Source organism: Spermophilus citellus (assembly GCF_964194105.1).
Source record: "Spermophilus citellus genome assembly, chromosome: 8".
Taxonomy (NCBI): Eukaryota; Metazoa; Chordata; class Mammalia; order Rodentia; family Sciuridae; genus Spermophilus; species Spermophilus citellus.
The window spans coordinates 64,214,677-64,236,376 of NC_138189.1; the positions used below are offsets into that span (position 1 = coordinate 64,214,677).

The 21,700-nt window shown below is 35.7% G+C and overlaps 1 protein-coding gene across 1 annotated transcript in view; it reads left to right on the plus strand.

The window, feature by feature from the left end:
• Positions 1 to 404: 404 nt before the first annotated feature.
• Positions 405 to 21,700, plus strand: part of CFAP299 (cilia and flagella associated protein 299) — a gene marked incomplete at its 3' end in the record, with an annotated part of 639,152 nt that continues 617,856 nt past the window's right edge. Inside the window, exons 1-2 of the mRNA XM_081304839.1 lie at positions 405 to 533; positions 15,912 to 16,042. Coding sequence (XP_081160965.1) covers positions 423 to 533; positions 15,912 to 16,042 — 242 coding nt within the window. The 5' untranslated portion in view covers positions 405 to 422. The remainder of the gene's footprint in view (positions 534 to 15,911; positions 16,043 to 21,700) is intronic.

Here is a 21,700-nt window from a genome sequence, read left to right on the forward strand (position 1 = left end):
AAGACCATTTTCCTAGACTTTTGAGATACTCTTCCTCCTTGAAAAATACTTTTATATTTTTGTACTGCTTAAGGTGGTTTTAGACTATGATTGGAAGAATTTATTCATAACGTTTTGTATAAACATCCTGACAGCGTCATACTCTCTAACTTGGCTTGTCATTTGCATCTCTCCCCTTGTTCCACATTTCCCCAAGGTGTGAGTCAGTGGACTGATACCGCCCCTGAATTTGGAGTGAGTAATTTAACATAGTTCCCAAGAGTTAGGCGGCAACCTGAAACCCAGTAGTAAAACATGGGGGCGGGATTAACGCTCAGAGCTCAACCCCCCTCCAACTGATTGGATGGGGCCAAGTGGGTGGAACTTCCTGATCCTACCCTCGAGATTCTGTCGCTAGGGACGCTTTGGCCAAGGCAACCGCGATGGATCAGGACGAGGCGTTGATGGCCGTGGACAATATTGTCACTCAGTTCAACACTTACGAAGATTTCCTAGACTCGCAGATCACTACCGTGGACTTGTACTACCTGGAGGTAAGGGCAGCGGCGCGGCAGAGTCCGCCGCCTTCTCGTCCCTAGGTACCTCGGCGATCGTAAGAGTCGTGGGGTTTTCGCCCCCTGGCGGTGGACCGCGCAAACGTCAGGCTCGGCGGCCGCGGGGTAGCCGCGGAGAACACCTGCCGAGGTGAGTCGCAGGTCCTGCCTGCAGTGCAGTGCCCTGTCCTGGAGGAACTTGGGCCTCTGGAGTCACCCAGCGCAGAAACTCGCGCGTGCACGTACGCATGCAGGGGACTCTTGAATTTCTGCATCTCGGCTTTCTGCCTCCTCCTGACCCAGTCCCGTTCCAAAGTTACTTTGAGAAAGGTGGGTTGCCGAGAGTTTTAACTCAGAACAACGACCGTTTCGCTTTCCTTTGTTAAAGGAGCAGAAGACAGTATGTTTCCAGGACAACTGGCAACACCAACCTACTGCATTTGATATTATTTTGGGTATTTGGGTCCTTGAAACACCTGCTCCCCGCCTTACAGTCATCCCTACTAATCGCTAGTAGTTATGCCGGTATATTCCTGTCTCTGTGTTATACAGTTGATAATCGCGATTAATGCTGATAGTAAAAATGCAAGGGGAAAAAAAGTGCGAAGCCGGACTTAATGGGTTACACTCTTCTGCCCAGCATCCCATCCACTCTCGCTAAAGGGAGGGTGGTGCAGGATACAGTTCCTGTCATGGGCTGCACTAGGTCTTGTGAAGCTGGGAGGTGGTCAGTGAGTTCCTCAAACCCTAAAGTATTCCTAGCCAGTCTTCCCCAACCCAACAGATTAAACGGGTAGTAAGGGGATTCGGCTGTCCTGGTAGTGATGCAGAACCGCCACCTCCCAATTAATGGCAGAGAAAACAAGCGCCACTATGTGGCGCCAAAGCACATCAAGTCTGGAAAAAACTTGACCCCTGTAACCAACTCTCCACATTTCTAATCTGGAATAAGGTAATTTTGCGCATTGAAATTTTTGGACTCTCCAATTCGGATGGGCGGAGTTTCACTTAAATGTGGACTACAGATTTGAAAAGTGCTTCTCCTTCAAAACACATTCATTTGGTAGATATGAAAATAATTTTAAGGGAACAGAAACATCTAATTCTAGTACCTGTGCCCCGAACAAGTTGTGGGACACCTTGGACAAGTGATTTGTTCTTCCTGAAATTGTCTGTTTTAAAAATAAATGTAGGTGGGATTTCCAACACAACTCTTGGATTCATCAACAACTTGATGAACACAATAATCAACTTGATAGAAAAAAATCATCTTTGTAGCATGTGTGGAACATTACTACACTTAAGCCTAGTATCATTGAGAAATGTTTCAGTGTTTTTTTTTTAACTGTTACAGTTTTTCATGAGAGCAAGAAACTAAAAATATTGTTATTTGGAGGGGAGAAATTAATACTTTGTGTTTCATCAGTCAGAACTTTAAAGGTCTCCAAAATGGAGGATGCTAACTTGATTTGAGGAGAATGATAAATTTATTTTTAAGTTGGTATTGGTTAGCCATATGCTTATTGTACTTTTATAAAAAGTGAGATGAAGATTTAGTTGAACAGTGATACTAAGGCAGGAATATATGTATTAATTACAACTTTTAAAGTGCTATTAGCTCTATTTAAATTCTCAAATACTTTTTGTGGATGCAAGTTAATTGCCTACTTAGGACACACAGAAACAAGTGGACTCCTCAGAATTTCTTCAACTGTATGGTGAGCATGTGTCATGAGTTATGGATTATGCTTTGTGAGGTAATCCTTGTCTCCCTCTCTCGTCAGCAATTGACTTTGGTTTAATGAGACAATTTTGAAAAACATTTTTTTTAAAAAATCAACAAATGAAATTATATGTACTTATCATGTACAACGAGTTGTTCTGGACTATGTATATGTCATAAAATAGCTAGAGCTAATTAACAAGTATTACCTCACATAATTATTATTTTTTGTGATTAAAGCACTTAAAATCGACTTTCTTAGCATTTTTCAAGAATACAGTTAGTACTATCTACTCCTTTATTGAGTAGTGTATTCTCCCATTGCCAAATTTTCAGTTAGTTGCCATAAAAATTAGTAGCAATGATTCATTTAAAATTGCCATGTTATCTGTGCTGGATCCTGTGTCTGTGTTCCTGGCAGCTGATGTTGGTGGACATTAATCAGGCCCTTTGGCTTTAGGTAGGCTTCAGGCAGCAGGAGATACCAGTAGGAGATCAGAGGCTGGGTGAGAGTGGTTAGAGGATTTATTCCCTGCCACCTCCCTATTGGCTGTGGTTTGGAATTGGCTGCATTCCTTATGTTTGGCCCGCCTCTCATTCCATCAGCTCCAGCACTCTTTCCAGGGTCTGGCAGCACTTCCCTGTTCTAGATATTGCTTCCTCTCCCATCTTCTTTTTTGCCTAGTGGTGTTAATGGCTTCCCACTGTTGCTAACCCAAGGATGCTTTATCAGTCCATGCTGATTTTTATGAATTCTGTTCATCTTTTTGTAAGTAAATTCTTTTATTTTTTAAAATTTTCCCTTTTCAGTTTGCCAGCTCTTTGCTGCTGTGAACCTGACCTCTTTGTAATCATTTAACTTCTCAGACAATGATAAGTATACAAATACACTTATCATTGTGAATATAATAAGTACTATGTGGCTTTTTTTTAGCACGCGAGAGAATTTTTTAAATATTTATTTTTTAGTTTTTGGTGAACACAACATCTTTATTTTATTTTTATGTGGTGCTGAGGATCGAACCCAGTGCCCCGCGCATGCCAGGCGAGCGTGCTACTGCTTGGGCCACATCCTCAGCCCCAAGTACTGTGTTTTTAATATGATACTTGGTCAGAAAAAAATCAGGGGGAAAATACAGACTGACACAGGTTGATTATGTGATGAGCTGGAGGATGGGAAAGGAGGTTCAGGAGGATAAAAGAAGCTCTTTATTTAATGCAGACCATGCTTTGCTTGTTTTACTAGATAGCAATAAAACATTCAAAGAACTTTATCACAATATCAGCAATTAGGCTTATCTTTGCTAACCCAAATAACAATATTTGTTCTGGAAATTAGTATCATCTAACCCAATTAAACTAATACCTTAAATCAATATACAAATAGTTGAAAAGCTTTGGCAAAATTATTATATTACAATTTTCCAAGTTCTTTCTTGGTAATCTTTCCATTTGACTAAACATAGTCCCTTCATTTCAGTGGCTGCCTCTGACCACTGGAAAAATATTAGTCCTAGGTGAATTTCTTTTCTCAGGTAAGGGATACAGGGATGTTATAGAATTATTTTAAAATTTCCCAGACAATTGGTTTCCACTCATGATTAAATCATTTACTGTTTTAGTTAAAGCATTATCTTTTAATTATTTAGAAAATAAAATCTTTTGTATATAACCTTAAAATTATTTAGCAGATATTGATTAGGCAAAACTCTAAGGAAAATACAGTAACATAATTTATCATGATTATATGATAAGTCAAACTAACAATCATCCATTGTATTTTTCCATTTTTATTGCACCAAAATACTGTTCCCTAAATATATATGATTCTAAATATATATGAATCTTAATTCATATATATTTAGAATCATGTACAGTCTTTTGTTTATCCACTGGGGAAAAACTGGGATTTACATTAGCTTCTCTCCATTTAAGAGAAATCTTAAATTTTTCCTTCAGTAAGTTCATAGCAGTACTTTCCTCTGTGTAAAAATATCTAATTTGCTCATGCATATGAGTTCTTTTGATTAGAGGCGAAGTAACCAAGAATACTGTATTCTCAATACTTCTAAAATCTTATCATAATGGTAAAGTTAAAATATTAAGAACCTGATGACCTCCTCAGTGTCTCAGTTTGTATCGCAAACAGTTCCCTAACATCTATATTCTATGTATTTACAGCAAGTTCTATTCACCTTTTATTTACATTGACTTCAGAAGCTACAGGTAGGATGAGTGGAAGTAGGAAGGATTCACAAGTAGAGTATGCAGAGTGAGACAAGAATGGGGCTTATGACAAAATGTGGAAGAACAACCATTATTTGAGGCCTGAACATGGAAATGGCATGCACAAAGGAGAAGGAGAAGGAGGGGGTCAGAAAAGTGGGAGAAAATTGAGGAGAACAGGATGATCTAGAAGCCAAGAGCAGTTGGAGAGCAAAATTTACACAAAAATAAGGGAGTGTTATTCCTGAGAATCTGAACATAAAGGCAGATGGAAACAACCCTCCACAGCTATAACAACGGGAAGGCATCAGCATCCATGCGGGAGAAGAGCCAAACAAAACAATGGGAGTCTAAAGGGTCCCAAACCAAGAAAGCTGCTAAAAGGACAATAAGGATTCAGTGGAAGGACAGTGGTACAGTTTGAGAAGAGCAGCTGACTCTGAAGGGGCTTTGGCCATCCCATCAATAGATGAGTGCAGAGGTTCCCAGATGCATATAAACAAGATGGATAGTCTGCTGCCCTGGGAGCTTTTGAAACTACCTCCCCTTTTGGTTGGTGCTCTACAGTGCTGAAGGGCTGCTAGGAGTGGAATCAATATTGAGAAGGATACGGATAGTAGAAAATTTGAAAGAGGAGGCTGAGGTAAAAGTGAGAGAATAAAAGAATTTAAAAAAGAAAAGAAAATATCGGAAAGCAAGTGCCATATTTTGAAGGAATAATATATTGAAACAAAATGAAAGCAAAGTTCTGTGAGCCATATCTTCTGAAAGTTCAGTGAAACTGGAAATGATCTATAAAGAAGCATTGAGGTCAAAGCTCATTTAAAATTACTGTGAGAATGAGAAGCAGAATAACATCCTCTAGACAAAGGAAGCAGATCATAAAGACCCCTGTACAAAGCTGTGACTTTTATTTCGAATCAAACTAAAGGCATTGAGAAAATGATATACGTAGAAAAACTTCAAAAGTAATGTGACAATTCAGGAAAGAATTAGGAGCCAAAGGAAGTCTTTAGAAGTGAAAACTAAACTAAAAGAAACGGAAGAATGGATAAACCCCACAGGAGATACCATAAGGAAATAGAAGGTGGAAAGGAGGAAATTTTTAAAATATTAAAAATATGAAGAAAGAGATAAAGGATTTAAGCAAAACTAATAATTATTGAAGACAGAAGATCAAGTACCTGTTAATAGACGTCCTTGAAGAAGTACTTCAAATTTGAGCAAGGAAACAGAACAATATGAAAAGTATAATTCAAGAAAAACATTTTGAAATGAACAATGTAAGAGATTAAAAACTACACTTTGGAGGCTGGGATTGTAGCTCAGAGGTAGAGCGCTTGCCTAGCACATGTGAAGCACTGGGTTTGATCCTCAGTGCCACATTAAAATAAATAAATTAATTAATAAATAAAACGAAGTTACTTAAAAAATCTATACATTGTCTTAACACTTAGTATCTGACAATTTTAACCCAGTACAACCAATGCCAAGACACATATTCTAGTAAAATTATTTGAACTACATAGAAAAAAAGTCATGTAGATATCTAGGTATAACTAGCAAGTGACTTATAAGGCAAGGCAAATGAAATAATCAGACTTTTAACTAGCAAAGGTTTTATACCAATGCAAATTGTAATCACTTGTTTAAGATACTCAAGGAAAGAAAATGTGACTAAGGGATTTTATGTCCAGCAAACCTGACTTTCAGCTATGAAGGAAATAAATTGTTATCAATATGTGAGAACTCAGTTTGATCATGGGTTCTTGTTAGGTTATGTGAATGAGCTTCAGACAACCAGTCTGACTAAGAGGTATCAACATAAGGACTGGTAACATTGAGCATTCACAACTGCTGATGTTACACAAAGGGACACATTGGAGATTTTAGTGCATGAAGGAATAAAACACCATTAACAAATTTTCTAAAGACATCAGAACTAAATCCAATCTTGTCCTTGTGTTGGAGATTTTAGTGCATGAAGGAATAAAACACCATTAACAAATTTTCTAAAGACATCAGAACTAAATCCAATCTTGTCCTTGTGTCCAGTTGCTAATTTTCAGGACATTTAGCAAGACTGAGGAACACACTGACCTGTACTATGAGTAGGAATTCAGCAAAACCCAGAGGGTGGGAAACACTACTGAAGGAACTGTACAGTTCTTCACTGGCTAGGAAATGAATAGGAACAGTGAGAGAGGCAAATTAAAACATATTTATGAATATAATGTGGAATAATTAAATTAATCAAATTAACATAACTATTACCTCAAATATTTTTATGGTGACATTTGAAATTTTGTCTTAATAACTTTGAAGTGTATAATATATTGTGTACTGTATTCACCCACTATAAAATATATCTTAAAAAAATATTTGCTTCTGTCTAATTCAAGCTTTGTACTCTTTGACAACCATCTCCTTACTCTCTCCTCCATCCCAGGCCTCCCAGCTTCTGGTAACCATCATTCTCCTCTCTTTTTTCTGGGAGTCTGGCTTTAAATTCCACATGGAAGAGTAAACAAATGATACTTGTCTTTCTGTGCATGGCTTATTTCATTTAGCATGATGTTCATCAGTTCTTCCATGCTGTTAAGAATGACAAGGTTTTTCTTGTACAGGTGAGTAGTATTCCGTTGTGTATATATACCACATATTTTTATTTGTTCTTTGATAAATGCTTAGGTGGTGGATTCCCTAACCTGGATATTATGAATACCAGCAATGAACATTTGAATGTAGACCTCTCTTTGACATAGTGATTTCAAATCTTTCGGTTAAATAAGAAGAAGTTGAATAGCTGGATCCTACAGTGGCTCAAGTTTTAGTATTTTGAGGAACCTCTGTGTAGTTTTCTCATAATGGCTACACTAAATTCATTCCAACCAAGTAAGTGCAGGTATACATTTTTGCACATCCTTGGCAGCATATATCTTTTGTTATTTTTATAATAGTAATTCTGACAGATGTGAGGTGATATCTCATTGTGTTTTCAGTTTCCATTTCCATAATGATTAGATCTTGTAAGTGGGAATTTGTTGCTTTAATATTCCTTTTCACCTTTGCTTTTACTGGTTCCCATAGTTTTTGATATGTTGTGTTTCCATTTGGTCTAGAGTAGAATCCAAGTCCAGTGTTTTATTATTTATTTTCTGTGTGGATGAACTGTTCATTATTGAAGAGGGGGTATTTAAGTCTGCTACTTTTATTTTATTGCAATCTAACTTTCCTTTAAAAACTTTTAATATTTGCTTTATATACTTAGGTGCTTCTATATATATATATATATATATATAATATAGTACATATATATTTTTTTATTTTTATTTTTTATTTTTTTAAAGAGAGAGTGAGAGAGGGGAGAGAGAGAGAGAGAATTTTTAATATTTATTTTTAAGTTCTCGGCGGACACAACATCTTTGTTGGTATGTGGTGCTGAGGATCGAACCCGGGTCGCACGCACGCCAGGCGAGCGCGCTACCACTTGAGCCACATCCCCAGCCCAGTACATATATTTATGATTATTATATCTGCCTGATGAATTGATCCCTTTATATAATGCTCCTTTTTTCTCATTTTATAGTTTTTGACTTAAAGGTGTTTTTCTTTTTTCATATACAGAAGAAAAGCTACTCTTGCTCTCTTTTAGTTTTCTGTTGCATGGCATATCTTTCCTAGCTAGTTGTATTTCGTAGCCAGTTGGTAATTCATCAGTTGGACAATGTTTTGCGAGAGGCTCTTTGGTTAGATGGAATAGCTGATCTGGATGGGTGGGGACAGCTGCCATGTTCAGTAGAAATACAAGGTTATGGTTTGTCTTTCTTCTTATATAGGTCCATGTGATGGGCTTTGGGGCTTGCCTGATCACTACTTAAACTCCTGGGTGTTGCAGATCTAACCCTTACTCTTTGCTGAAATTTGCTATGGCTTGTGTCTGTCTTTCTGAATTTACCTTGGGATACAGTCTAAGCCTGGTTTAGAGACTAGCTATTGAAGGATTTAAGCCAGGTAAACTTACCATTACTTCTGGGAGTGACCAGCCCAGTCTCACATGTTGATTGTGCTATTAGCCTACCACTGTGAACTATATGCTGCTTACTGTGGGCTCATACTCAAGCCATATCAATCTCACAGAACTTGCATATTGATTCAGAAAAAGATAACACAAAATAGAAAACAAAAGACTAATTTTACTTATGAACTGAATGAAAAAATTCAAAATGAATTCAGAAATGTATTGTACTAGTCAGCTTTTTGTCATTGTGATCAAAATACCTGACAAGAACAAGGAGCAAAGATTTATTTTGGCTCATTGTTTCAGAGATCTCAGTCCATGGTTGGTTGGCTCCAAGGCAGAAGCATCATGGTGGAAAGGTGTGGTGGAGGAAAGCTGATCAGCTCTTGGTAGCAAGGAGGAAAGGAGGGAAGGAGGGAGGGAGAAAGAAGGAGGGGGGGAGAAAAAGAAAAAAAGGGGGGAAGGGGCTAGGGAGAAGATGAACCATTCCAGCACATGACCTCAATGACCTACTTCCTCAAACTTCCCACCTGCCAGTAGTCCATTCAGCTATGAATGGATTAATTCACTTGTATTCTTCTTGACTTCTGACCAGTGCAATTTAAGGGAAGTGCTATAAATATTTGGAAGAAGTCAGACTGTTGTTTATAAAAAGTAATGTGATTATCTACAGTGAAAATGCAAGAAAAATTAGCTGAAGTCCTATAATAACAAATAAATGATTTTAGTAAAGAAATCTAAGATTGAGCTAAAACAACTCAGCAATAAACAATGTAATAATAATAAAAGACATAAGCTAAACAAAAATGAACAGAGCCTCAGGCACATGGGCTAATATCAGACGCTAATAATATGCATGCAAACAGAGTCCAAAAGGAACAGAGGGAAGGATGGAATAAAATATACTTGAAAGATGATGGCCAAAAGATCTCCAAGCTTTATGAAAAATAAAAACCAAGTTTATTGAATTCCAGGCAAAATAAGCACAAAGAAAACCACATCAAGGAATATCTTAATAAAATCATGAAAACCAGTGATAAAAATCTTAAAAGTAACCAAAATAAAATGACACATTATAGAAAAAAATAAAGACAGAAATTACTGGACACTTCTTAAAAACACTGCAAATCATAAGATGACAGAATGGCATCTTGGAAGTACTAAAAGACTAAGAAAGAAAGAGATAAAGAGGTCAACCTAGAACATTATACCTCAGCAAAAAAAGTAAAAATTAAGATGAGATAAATAGTTTCAAAACAAAAGCCAGGGAAATTTATTATTTTAAGTCTATACTACAAGGAACATTAAAGTTCTTCAGGTGGAAGGAATAGCATCTATTAACAGGAAACTTGGATCTATACAAAGGAATGAAAAGTATTGGAAAGGCTAAAGGTGAATAAAAATGTTTTATTTCTTAATTTTAAATTTCTTTTGAGATTATTAACTATTTAAAGAAAAAATAATGACGTATTCTGTGGCTTATCATATGGACGTAAAATACTCTCCATATCTGCAGGATCTGCCATCCACAGATTCAACCAATAATGGATTGAAAATATTAAAAAGCATTTAATCTGTATTGAATTTGTAAGGCTTTTTCTTTTTTCTCCTTTTCTCTTTTTCTTTTTTTGGTCCTGGAAATTGAACCTGGGCCTCATATATGCTAAACAGCACACATTCTATCCCCCAGCATCAGACCTTTTTAAAAAAAATCATTATTCCCTGAACGTTACAGTATAATGACTATTTACAGAGCATTTACATTTTATTAATATTATAAGAAAACTAGAGATAAGTTAGGGTACATGGGAAGATATGTGTATATGCAATACTATGCCATTTTACGTAAGGAACTTGAGCAACATGGATTTTGATATTTGCAAGGGGTCCTGGAACCAATCTATCATGGATACCAAAGGATAACTGTGTGAGACAACAATACCATGAAGGATGGGAGAGGGTAATGTTGTAGTGGATTCTTATATATGTAATGGTATAATATTATTGAAGGTAGAATGCAATATGCTAATAATTCCTATTGTAAACTTTAAAGCAGTTACTGAAAAATAAAACCGACATAACGAATAATCCCATAATGGAGATACATGGAATACTTAAAGAAAAGACTCATTCCAGTAGAAAGACCTCCTCCCCAAATCAAAGCAAATAAAGCCAATAAAAAAATAACAAAGTAGTAGGTAAAGACCCATCCACACTGGAAATTAAAGTAAATGTGATTCAAAGGCTCAGTTAGAAGACAGAGGTTATGAGAATAGCTAAAAGTTTCAGATCTATATATGCCGCACCCTTTAAAGGTAAACAACACAATTTAATATAAACATATTAATAGGTTAAATAGATTCAAAGTAAAAGGATAGAAAAATATGTTCTATAAAAATACATATTAAAAGAAACTTGGAATGACGGTGCTTTAGTGTAATGTGCTTCACTACAGATCTTCAAAATGCATAAAGCAAAATTGGTTAAGAATGAAAAGAAATAGTTATATCCCCAATTGTAACTGGAGGTGTCAGTGTTCCTTTTTTTGGTAATTGATCAGACCAAACTAGAAGATAGAAAATCTGCAGTGACATGAAAGCCTGGAGAGGACTAGCAATTGCCTTGATTTAATTAGCATTTATAGACTAGTACACACAAAACCAACAGAATGCATATTCTTTTCAAATACACATGGGGCCTATACTGTGTCATAAAACAAAAGAAATATATTTAAAAATATTGAAATCATAAGTCTGTTCTCTAATAACATAATGAAAAATATAAATCAATTATAGAAATAAACCTGGAAAATTTTCAGATATTTGGGTGTTAAGCATTTAGTTATAAATAACTCATGATCAAAGAAGAGATTACAAAAAGAAAAATAGAAGAGATTTTCATTTGAATAAAATGGAAATGAAATGTATTAGGTTTGTTGGATACACCTTAAGGAGTTCTAGTGAAGACTTTAGAGATTGAAAAACTTACAGTGAAAAAGAAGAAAAATCTAATAATGTTCTTAGTGTCTACTTTGACAGGCTAGAAAAAAGGGTAAATTAAGCCCAAATAAATAAATAGAAGAAAAAACAGCAGAAATCAATGAAATGGAAAGGAAAAAATAATGAGATGATCAAAGACATAAAAAGTTGCTTCACTGACTATCAATAAAATTGACAAACTTCGAACTAGACTGATTAGATGACTATTCATCTAAAACATTCACCTTTTCCAAAGTCATACCCTTTCTTAGGGCAGTTCTTATCTAAATTACTGTTTATTATGAGGTTATAAAGGTCTGGTCTGGTCACCTTACATCAATTTAGGAAAACTCTGCAGGGCCAGCCCATCTCCAGAGCTGCTGAGGCCTTGCTGTGAATCATCCCACTGCCCAACCCTGCTTCTTTCAACCTCACAGAATGGCAAATTCCAAGAAACTCTCCAGTAGACCTTTTGCATATAAATCTACATTCCCAAATCTGTTTTCTAGAGAACCTACCTCCAACAGGTTTATTCAAAAAATGTTATATATATATTTTTTAATAGCAGGATGCCTGCTGTTTCAAATTATCTAGATTTCCACAATCAATATAAAATGCTAGTTGAATATGTCTTGTTTTCTAACACTCTCTGACCTTGCTGAGTCAAGCGGTTCCTCATAAAAAGCTCAGGGAAGGTAAGACTTGAAATATGTTAAGACAGAGTTGTGGTGGAGTTTTATCCATGGGCAGGTAGAGCAGTATCTGTATTACATTTGTAATAGTTGAGAGAGCAGAGAGACCAGTCAATAGAGTGGGACCAGAATCCAGAAACAGACCTTCATGTATTTGAGATGTAAGTACACAAAAATGTATAATTTCAAGTTAGCAGAGAAAGGAAGCAGTCTTCAACAATTAATGTCACAGCTGTCTTTTCTGGAATAAAGAAATTTGAATAAAAATAGAAGCATCAGGCACCACAATATATTTCAAATGCTCTAAACATCTAGGTATAAACACGAAGCTATATAAAGTTACAGGAAAACATTGACCTAGAAAAAATATTTGCAGATATTTTGCATGCATTTAGTTAATACATTTAATATATGTCCAAAGTAGTTACAAATTAAGAACAAATGACCAAAGGGTTCATTTAACAATTCAAAACAGATAATTCAAATAGAAGAAATATACATGACCAATAACATCTGTAAGAACATATGGTGAACCTCACTGGTAATTAAAGCAATACAAAATCAAAATGAAGATTTAGTCATTTTCACTGTCAGATGAAGGCAAGGAGCTAAAGCCACAGTAGTGAACTACACACAATACTTGTGCACACAGAGTCTATGAAATGTGTAGTAGCTAAAATTTTATTTTATTGTTATTGAATGAAAAGGTGTTCAAGATGCATTATTAAATGTCAAATCAGTGGGCCATGAGATTTTTTGCACAGCATGATTTTGTTCAAAGAAATCTAGCATAACCAATACATACATTAAGAGGAAGGATTGAAAGATGATACCCCAAGATGTCAGTGATCATCTCTGGAAAGATAATGGATGACATATCAATGTGTGATATGTTTGTGGTATTGAAACCAGAGTTTTGAGATAAAAAAACTCCATTTTTTTTTTTTTTTTTTGCTTTTGCTGGCAGGTGGGGTCTGTGTAAGGCTGCAGGCCTCTGCAGCCAAGAGGTGTTGCAGCTCTTAATGGCAGGCCATGCCCTCCCATGTTGCAGCAGACCCCAGCAGTTCACCCTCACTGTCTCATGAATTGGAAGAATGAAACCCACAGACCAGGATGAGTGAATATAAGAGTGGGATTCATTGAAGAATAGAAACGGGAACAGACTTTTGCAGTGCAAGAGGGGTCAATATGCCAGTTTAGGAATTGTCTGAGTATGCTAGTCCAGGAACTTATATGGACTTGGGTCACTGCAATTTACATGGACTTGGGTCCAAATTTATGCTAATTAGAGTTTGGAAATGTACTAATGCTATTGGCAACTCCACAGTCTCAACTTCATTCTTCAGGTCTGCCCCACTTCCATTTTCTCACCTTGGATCACAAAGTAGGAGGTTGAGTTTATGGCTGGTCTGTTTTTGCAGGATGTGGGCTGCAGTGCTGTGTGGATTGGGCTTCCCCAGCAGGTAACCATACCATGCCCAGGCCTAGCCGCCAAAGGGTGACAGGCACTCCCAGAGCCTTAGGACTGCCACATCTACATGGCCATCACTGGTGCTTGCCCAGAGAACTCCAACCCACTAGGGTTGACATTCTGCTGTTCCACCAATCCACTGCTGCTTCTTGGAAGGGAACAGTAAGTCAGCTGTGGGCTTGGTGGCCAGAGAGCTGTGTCAGTATGCCTTAGAGTTTTCTACAATAATCTTATTACTTTCATAAAAAGGGCAAGATAGAATGAAACCAATAGCACCCATTTTGTTTCGAGGTGGGTGGCTGGCAATTAGCATTCTGTCATAGATTTTGTTTTTCTGAATCCCAGGACAGAAAGTGGAGAAAGAATGTACTGAATTTTAAAACTTTCAATGAACCTTCTGATTTTATCTTCTGTTTCAAGTAAATCCACCTTATAAGAGGCAGAAAATTCTTCTTGATACTGGTAATAGGGGAACTGTTGGCATTAAATGAGACTTTCTTCATACTCCTAGAAGACATTATTTTGAGGGTTGGGGAAAAAAGTTGGGTTAGAATTTTCAAGTCAAGATTCCCTTTTAAACCAAATTCCACCCCTGCCCCAAAGGAGCATATCCCTGGGATAATCTTAAGCATTGTGCTTCTTTTGAGCTGGTAGTTTTGCTTTTGACTAGCTTGCAAGAAGTGTGGTCATGGTGGAGGGATGAATAGTGATTCAACCAGTTAGAGCAATGATAATGGTATACAAAGCCACCAAGGCTGACTTTCTGCCTGTTTTCTCAATAGATTTTTGCCCATTTGTTAGCAGAGATTAATTCTTCTGGTTACAAAACAATCCAGATGAGTTTGTGTGATCCAGGTAAGGCACATAAGGATATCAAATTTATTTCAGCTACAAAATAAATACAGCAACTTTAATGGTCTCTATTACAGAAACTTTTATATTGAATTTGAGGAATTTATATTCCCATGAAAGAATCCTACAGTATTGATGAACTGAATCCTTTCTATAAGCTTATTAGTAAAATATTTAAGAAATTTAAAAAAATTAATTCAAATAAAGAAAACCATTCACTTTTGTAAAGCAAACCCCAATCTGCATTGTGTTTTCTGTTGAAGGTTAGTTCCACTAGGTGGAGGCATTTGCTCAGTTTTGTGGTTCACACTAACACATATTGCATATTAAGCAGAATATTTCAGAAACAAGCCAAAAGGTCTGGTGGTTTGCATTGTAATAGCTTGGCAATGTACACACATTGCTACGTGGATGCTCATAAAGGAAAGTAGCTGGTTTCTAGTATCTATTTTTTTTGGTTTTGTTTAACAGTTATAACCTGAAAAAAGCCATTATAGGTTGAATACAATTGTAAACCAAGCCTCTTAAGTGTCTCATTTATTTGTTAGACACTTTATGCATTCAATAGTGATATATTAATAAAAGGTCTATATTCTGCTTTAATTATTATTTTAAATATATTTTATTTAAGATGATGATGAGTATTAGATAAATATTTTTTATATATAATGCTTTATGGCAGTAACTTCATGTAAAATGATACCTCTTCAAATAATAGGAAAACAAATATTCTCTTTGAATATGCCATACAAGTGACAAAAATGTATGAGATAATTCTTCAAGTAACTGAAATATAAAAGGTCTAAAAATATTATGGGGAAAAATTTTCTTTTCAACTTGAAGCTTTTTGTGGTTATCTTCTTGGGTGTCTACTGTTTTTATTGTTACCAACATTATATGTAAACAATATCTTAATAGTTAAATAGGAAATTCATCTGTTCCTCTTTAGCTGTATTTGAAATTATAATATTCTGTCATCAGTTAATTGACTTCAAGGAAGTAAGTCTGAAAAATTGAACTTTGTGAAAACAACCCTATTCTCTTTTTGTGCAATTGATTTTTAGTCTTCTATGAGCACTGTTGTTTCTAATTTTATTGTTTTAAAGATACTGTATTAATTGTCTACTGTTGGTCTCATAAATTGATTAAAGACCTACAGACTTTTGTCTTCCAACCCTTTAAAGAAAATTTAGTGGTTAACATTGTTTCATTTTTTTTAGTCTCATATACATGGTCAAGGGCAGACGGAATCAGATGTGTATAAATGCATTGTTAGAAAGCTAGCTTTTCATATCTAATAGCTGTGTCTCATTTTAAGACAAAACATTTAATTTGTCATTTAAAACAACTCCTTGGTATACCCTGGAGAAAATATCTCACTTGCTCACATATCTATTAATTGATTTTCTCCTTAGGATGAAAGCCTGGCCCGACAGCTGGTGGAGCTTGGCTACCGAGGGACTGGAGAGATAATAAAAAGGGCAGATTTTGAAGCAAGGAAAGCAGCTATAGAGATTGCAAGGCTGGCTGAAAGAACTCAGAAAAAGTAAGTGCTCATTTCCAAATCCACATTTTGTTATATTCTAGAGTCTCTGGAAAAATCCCTCCTCTCCTTTTTTTTTTTTTTTCCTTTTGGCTTTGCTGTAATTCAGAAAAGTTGGCTGGAGCAGGTTAAACTTGGAATGCCCTAAAGTGTGTGTTTTGCAGATCAGGAACTGGAGGAGCTGTAACTTCTTGCAATAAAGTTACATGCAACTTTGAGCTACTAATTTAAGAAATATAAATACCAAAATGTGATCATCATACCAATAAAGTCCTGTTAAAAAGTAACTCAATATTATTGGTTTTATGCATATATATACTAAAAATATAGGTGACTTTTGCCTTAGCACTGTTTGTACTTTTGAGGCCTGTAAACATTGACATCATTTATATTCCAACATTTTTCTAAATATTGGTTCTTTTACCTATATTAATAATAGTCTTGTTAATGTGACTAATAAAAAGTTATAATAAACATGACTCTAATAACATACATTAAGTATATAATGAATGAGAGGTATTCCTAATGTGAACTACACCAGACTGGTAAAACAAGTTCAAGAAGACTTGACAAGGTGATCATCTATTTGAACTATTAAGTTGTTAATATTGAAACGGATACTTATGTAGATATCATTATATTAGTCTTAGAATGCATCTTTAAAAGTACCTGGTAATTATAACTAGAAATGTCCCCTTTACTCATTATAAATGATAACATTTGATAGATGTGAATTGGTCCTGGGAATGTGGAATTTGAAGTATTTCAGTGATTATTGTGTTTCAGAACCATAGACTATTGTAATTTAGCATACTGACATTTGAGAATGTATTAGTTTTCTATTGCTGCCATAATAATCACTACAAAGTTAGTGGCTTAAAATGGCTCAAATTTATTTATTCCCAGTTCTATACATACACTATGGTTTAGCTGGATCTTCTCTTCAGTATTTCACAAGACTGAAATCTGCTGTCAGCTGGACTGAGTTCTTATCTGGAGGCTCTGAGACTGACCTGTTTTCACACTTATCCAGAGGGTAGGCGAAGTTCAGTTTCTTGTAGTGGTAGGACTGAGGTCCCCATTTCCTTACCAGCTGTGGTTCTGGTTGTCATTTGAGGGCTGATCTTTGTTCCTAGGGGCTGCCCACATTCCTTCTCATGCTTTCCATCTCCCCTTCCTCTTCAGCAATAGTGGGTTTAAGACCCTCTTACCCTTAAGATATCTTCAGGTTCCCCATTGGAAGCATCTTTAAGGGATCATGTACTGGACCCATTAAAATGATCCAGAATTATCTCTCCATTTTAAGGTTTAAGACTTTCATTAAATCTTTTGGCATATAATCTAACATACTCTTTATTTTTTTTTTTTATTTTTTTTTTTTTAGTTTTCCCAATGATTTTTTATTTGTTTGATTTTCTTCTAAGGAGAGTAAAAAGAATTAAAATTAGTTTATGCATGAGTCCTAACAACTAAAATTACAATTTGAACGATAAGCAAAGAAAAATACTAATGATTGTCCATCAGTGGATGAATGGATAAAGAAAATGAGATAGACACATAGAGATGAATATTATTCAGCCTTAAGAAAGAAATCTTGCAGTACACAACAACTTGGCAACAGGGATGAACCTTAAAGGATATTACTAACATACTCTTTAGTTCTTAGGATTGGGGAATGGATATCCTTAAAGGAGCATTCTGCTTATCACAGGAAATTTATATAAAACTTCAATAACTTATTGAACATAGTTACTCTTTTATTCTTAACAAAATTATACAAATTGTATGGGTATAATTATATGTCTCATATGAAAAACAGAGGTAGTTCTATTTTTCTGTGAGGATCAATACATGCCTGTCAGGAATAGAAATGCAAAGATTTTTGTGTGATTTTGTCTGGAATTTATGTATATTCATATGTGATTCTATAAGAGATATAACCAGTTTAAATCAAGAGTAGTCAGTCATATTTAAATTATAAGTTCTATCCTTGTCATAAGTCCATTTTGTGTTTAAGGATCAAAGTGGGTATTTCTTCTATGTGATGGTCTTTTTAACTGGCCAGAGCTGGAAGTCATCAGGCTACTTAAGTGCCAGTCATGGGAGGCTAATCCTTACCCAGTGCTTCTAGGATCGGAAGGCTCTTTCATCTGCAGATCTTCTCTGGCTGCCTTTGCAATGGGATGGGTCCCATATGTTGCTTTTTGTTTGCTGTGGGAGTCATTTGCTATTCTTTGTCAAGTGTTGTTGACAGCATGGCCAGCAGAGGGTGTCCTAGAGCCAAGTATGTCCTGTGCTTATATTCATTGGAGGATAACTGAAAATATGAATGGGTATCTGACTATATGTGTATTGATACCAACTCAGAAACACTTTATTCTACTCCCAGATTACCTTCCATTAACTGCATATGAGAAACTTCAAGTAGATCACAATCTTTTCGTAATCACAGAGCACACATTTCAAGAAGTGCTAGTATCCAGAAATATGTTCCTTCCAGCAGCTTTATAAGAGAATCTGGAGGGAGGAAAGCTAACAATACTGGAGGGAGATATTTTAATGAGTGGAGGTCTCAGAAGAAGACAAAAAGTAAAAAAAGTTAGGTTTTATTCTATTATTCACATAGTGCATTGGGATTATGCTAGCTAGGTTGTGGGGATACAATAGAACATGATTCTGCCCTAAGAAGTTTGAGTGCTGGATAAGTAAGGGAAATTATATTGTTGGTGGGAATGGGAAATGGAAAACAGTTTTGCAGTTATTCAAAAAGTTAAAAAAGAGTTACCATATGACCCAGCAATTTCAAGAATGTACATAAGAATTCACCTAAGAATGTACCAAAGGGTTCACTTAAGTACTCAAACCTGAGTGTTCATAGCAGCATTATTCATAGGAGCAAAAATGTGAAAACATCTCAGAAGCGCATCAACTGACAGATGGATAAAAAGCCTGGTATGTAAATATAATGGAATCATAAAAGGCATGAAGTACTGTTATATGCTATACTGTGTATAAACTTTGAAAACAGTAGGTTAAGTGAAAGGAGCTAGATTTCATTTATATAAAATGTCCTAAGGAGGTAAATTCATAAATGCAAGTAGTTTCATGGTTACCAAGGGTGGGAAGTAAGGGGGGTTAGAATGATGCTATTGTATATGGGGTTTCTTTTGGGGGTGATAAAATATGTAATTAGATATTATTGATGATTGTTTAACTTTGTAAATATACTAAAAACCATTGAATTGTATACCTCAAAAGGGCAAATTTTATATTATGTTATTTATATTTCAATAAAAAAGTCAATTACAACAGAAGATAAGAAATGCAATCATATGTACTATGACAGCACCCTGAAGTAACACTAAGTCAGGGTTTAGGGAGGATGTTGAAGAACAGGGAAAGCTTTTCGTAAGATACAACTGCTAAAGTGAATTCATAGGATGAAAGATAATCAGGTAAAGAAGGATGTTAAAGTGAATATATCACTATGCCTCGATTTGCTAATAAAAAACAACTCTTTACAAATCCTGGTCTCTATCTCTGTCTTAATTTGTAATCCCTTTGCTAAGGCATTTCCTCCCTGAAAGCAGTACTGTTAGAGAGCACTCATTTCAACATTTGTTGGGTGATGTTGTTATTGGTAGTATGGGGTGGGGATGCTTTGAAGTTCCACTATTATGTGAACATATCTCATTTCTTCTCTACTTAGATTCATGCTATCTTTTTCTATTAATCACAAGACGGAAACTACCAAGTGTGGAAAGGCGAATGGTAGTTGTTCAGTTGAGGCCCTTTTGCCAGGACAGAGTTATTCTCTGTCCCAGGGGCTGGCTAAGGTAGCTGCCAAGCAGAAGCTTCAGAGAATTTCCATTTGCAGTGAGAAGTTCAGCTGATCTCCATAATGCAGAAGAGATGGACCTTGACAGCTACACCAGCTGAATATTGGTAATATAATAAAATTGGTAATATAATAAAATTACAAATATCCTTCTAATTTGTAATTTCAACTGTGTCATCCCTCAGGCGGTACACTTTTCTGGGTGAACTTGTAAGACCATCAGTGTTCTCACTTGAAGTCAGTTTATCTTATTAGGAAATGAATTCACCCCTCTTAGAATTATCTCTGGGATAATGATCATATTTTACTAAAATATGACATTCGAAACAGATGGTAGGAATATGTGGTAGTCCTGATAAGGTCCTAATTAAACTGGAAGGCTATTGCCATCTTCTCAGAAGACTTTATGATTAACCTTTGGGATTTACTGTAAGAAATGCCCTTATATAAATTTCAAATTCAAATATGCAGGGATCTGTGTGATCTTTTGTACTGAATGAATAGGATCTGTATGGTTATTTAGTGTAAGGTTCTTGTGCCCTTTATCCTAGGGGATCCTAGTAAATGTAAAAGCTGGACAGGTCCCCAGACTTTCTGGTAGTATTCAATCTAATCAATTTATCATCTGTTAACTTGCACTTTCTGGTATGATTTATATTTTATTCCCTCCATTTGGAAATGGAAATGGAAATACCTATTAATTGACAAAATGTTCTTTTTATTTTATGGAGATGAAGTTGGAAAAAAGGTCAAAATGGGTTTCATGTAATATGGCTTTATCCCATCTAGTAGTTTTATCTTTGCTTAATGGTTTTATAATAAAAAACAACTACATACTTAAGAATTAAATGAGAAATTTTATATAAGTGTTCTGTGAAATGATTTCAATTTTTTGCTTAGTTTTGGATATCAGATTTCTTAAAAGTTGTATGTTAAAAGTTATTCTCTTTTAAAATCCAGATGATGCAGTTGTGATTTGTTGCAGATCAACATCTCCAGGAAGGTGACAGTAAGAGTGAAAAGTGCACAAGTTTTGCTTTGTCCCCCAAAATCTTAGGTTGTATCTGCTCTCTTGTGGGAGTGCACATGTCTTATAGAGCCATATACCATTCATCTCTTGTTCTTCCTTTCCAAGCTAGGTGACAGCACTGATGGAATTAATCATTGTGAAGTTCTGTGGGGTGTCCATTATAATGGGACAGGAGAGTTATACAGCCCTGAGGATGACTGCTAGTGAATATTATGCTCTCTTTTGTGTGGATTCAAACTGATTTTGACAATTTCTGATTGGGATAGGAAAGAAGTTATGTACCAAATCAAGAGCCACATCACATCTACTGGAAGCCACATAAATCTGTTCTTTCAAGTGGCGCTGCAGCTGCAATCAGGACTACATGAGCTTGGGGTAGTCTACAGTCATTCTCCAGAACTCAGTAGGGGGATTGTGTCAATGGCCAAGAATGACAATCTGAATTAGACATTCAGGTCAGTGATGCCTGAGTGGACCCATGGACATCGAGGTCCTACTACAATGGGCTAACCCTTGGCCAGGAGTCCATTTGTTATCTGATCCCTTATGTGTTGTTTGAGCTTTCTGTATCCTGTTTGTTCATTTTGGACATTAGTTCGTGATGAAAGTTGTAATGGATTTATCTATTTTGTTTTATCTATTTTGATGTTAGATACATCTACTTTATGATTTTATTTCTTTTTGAAATAAAATACCATTGTTTTATAAAATCTTTATTATCATTGCTTTATGAAACCTTTATTCCTGGCAAAATTTCTTTTACTGAAATTTACTTTTTCTTTGATAGCCCCTC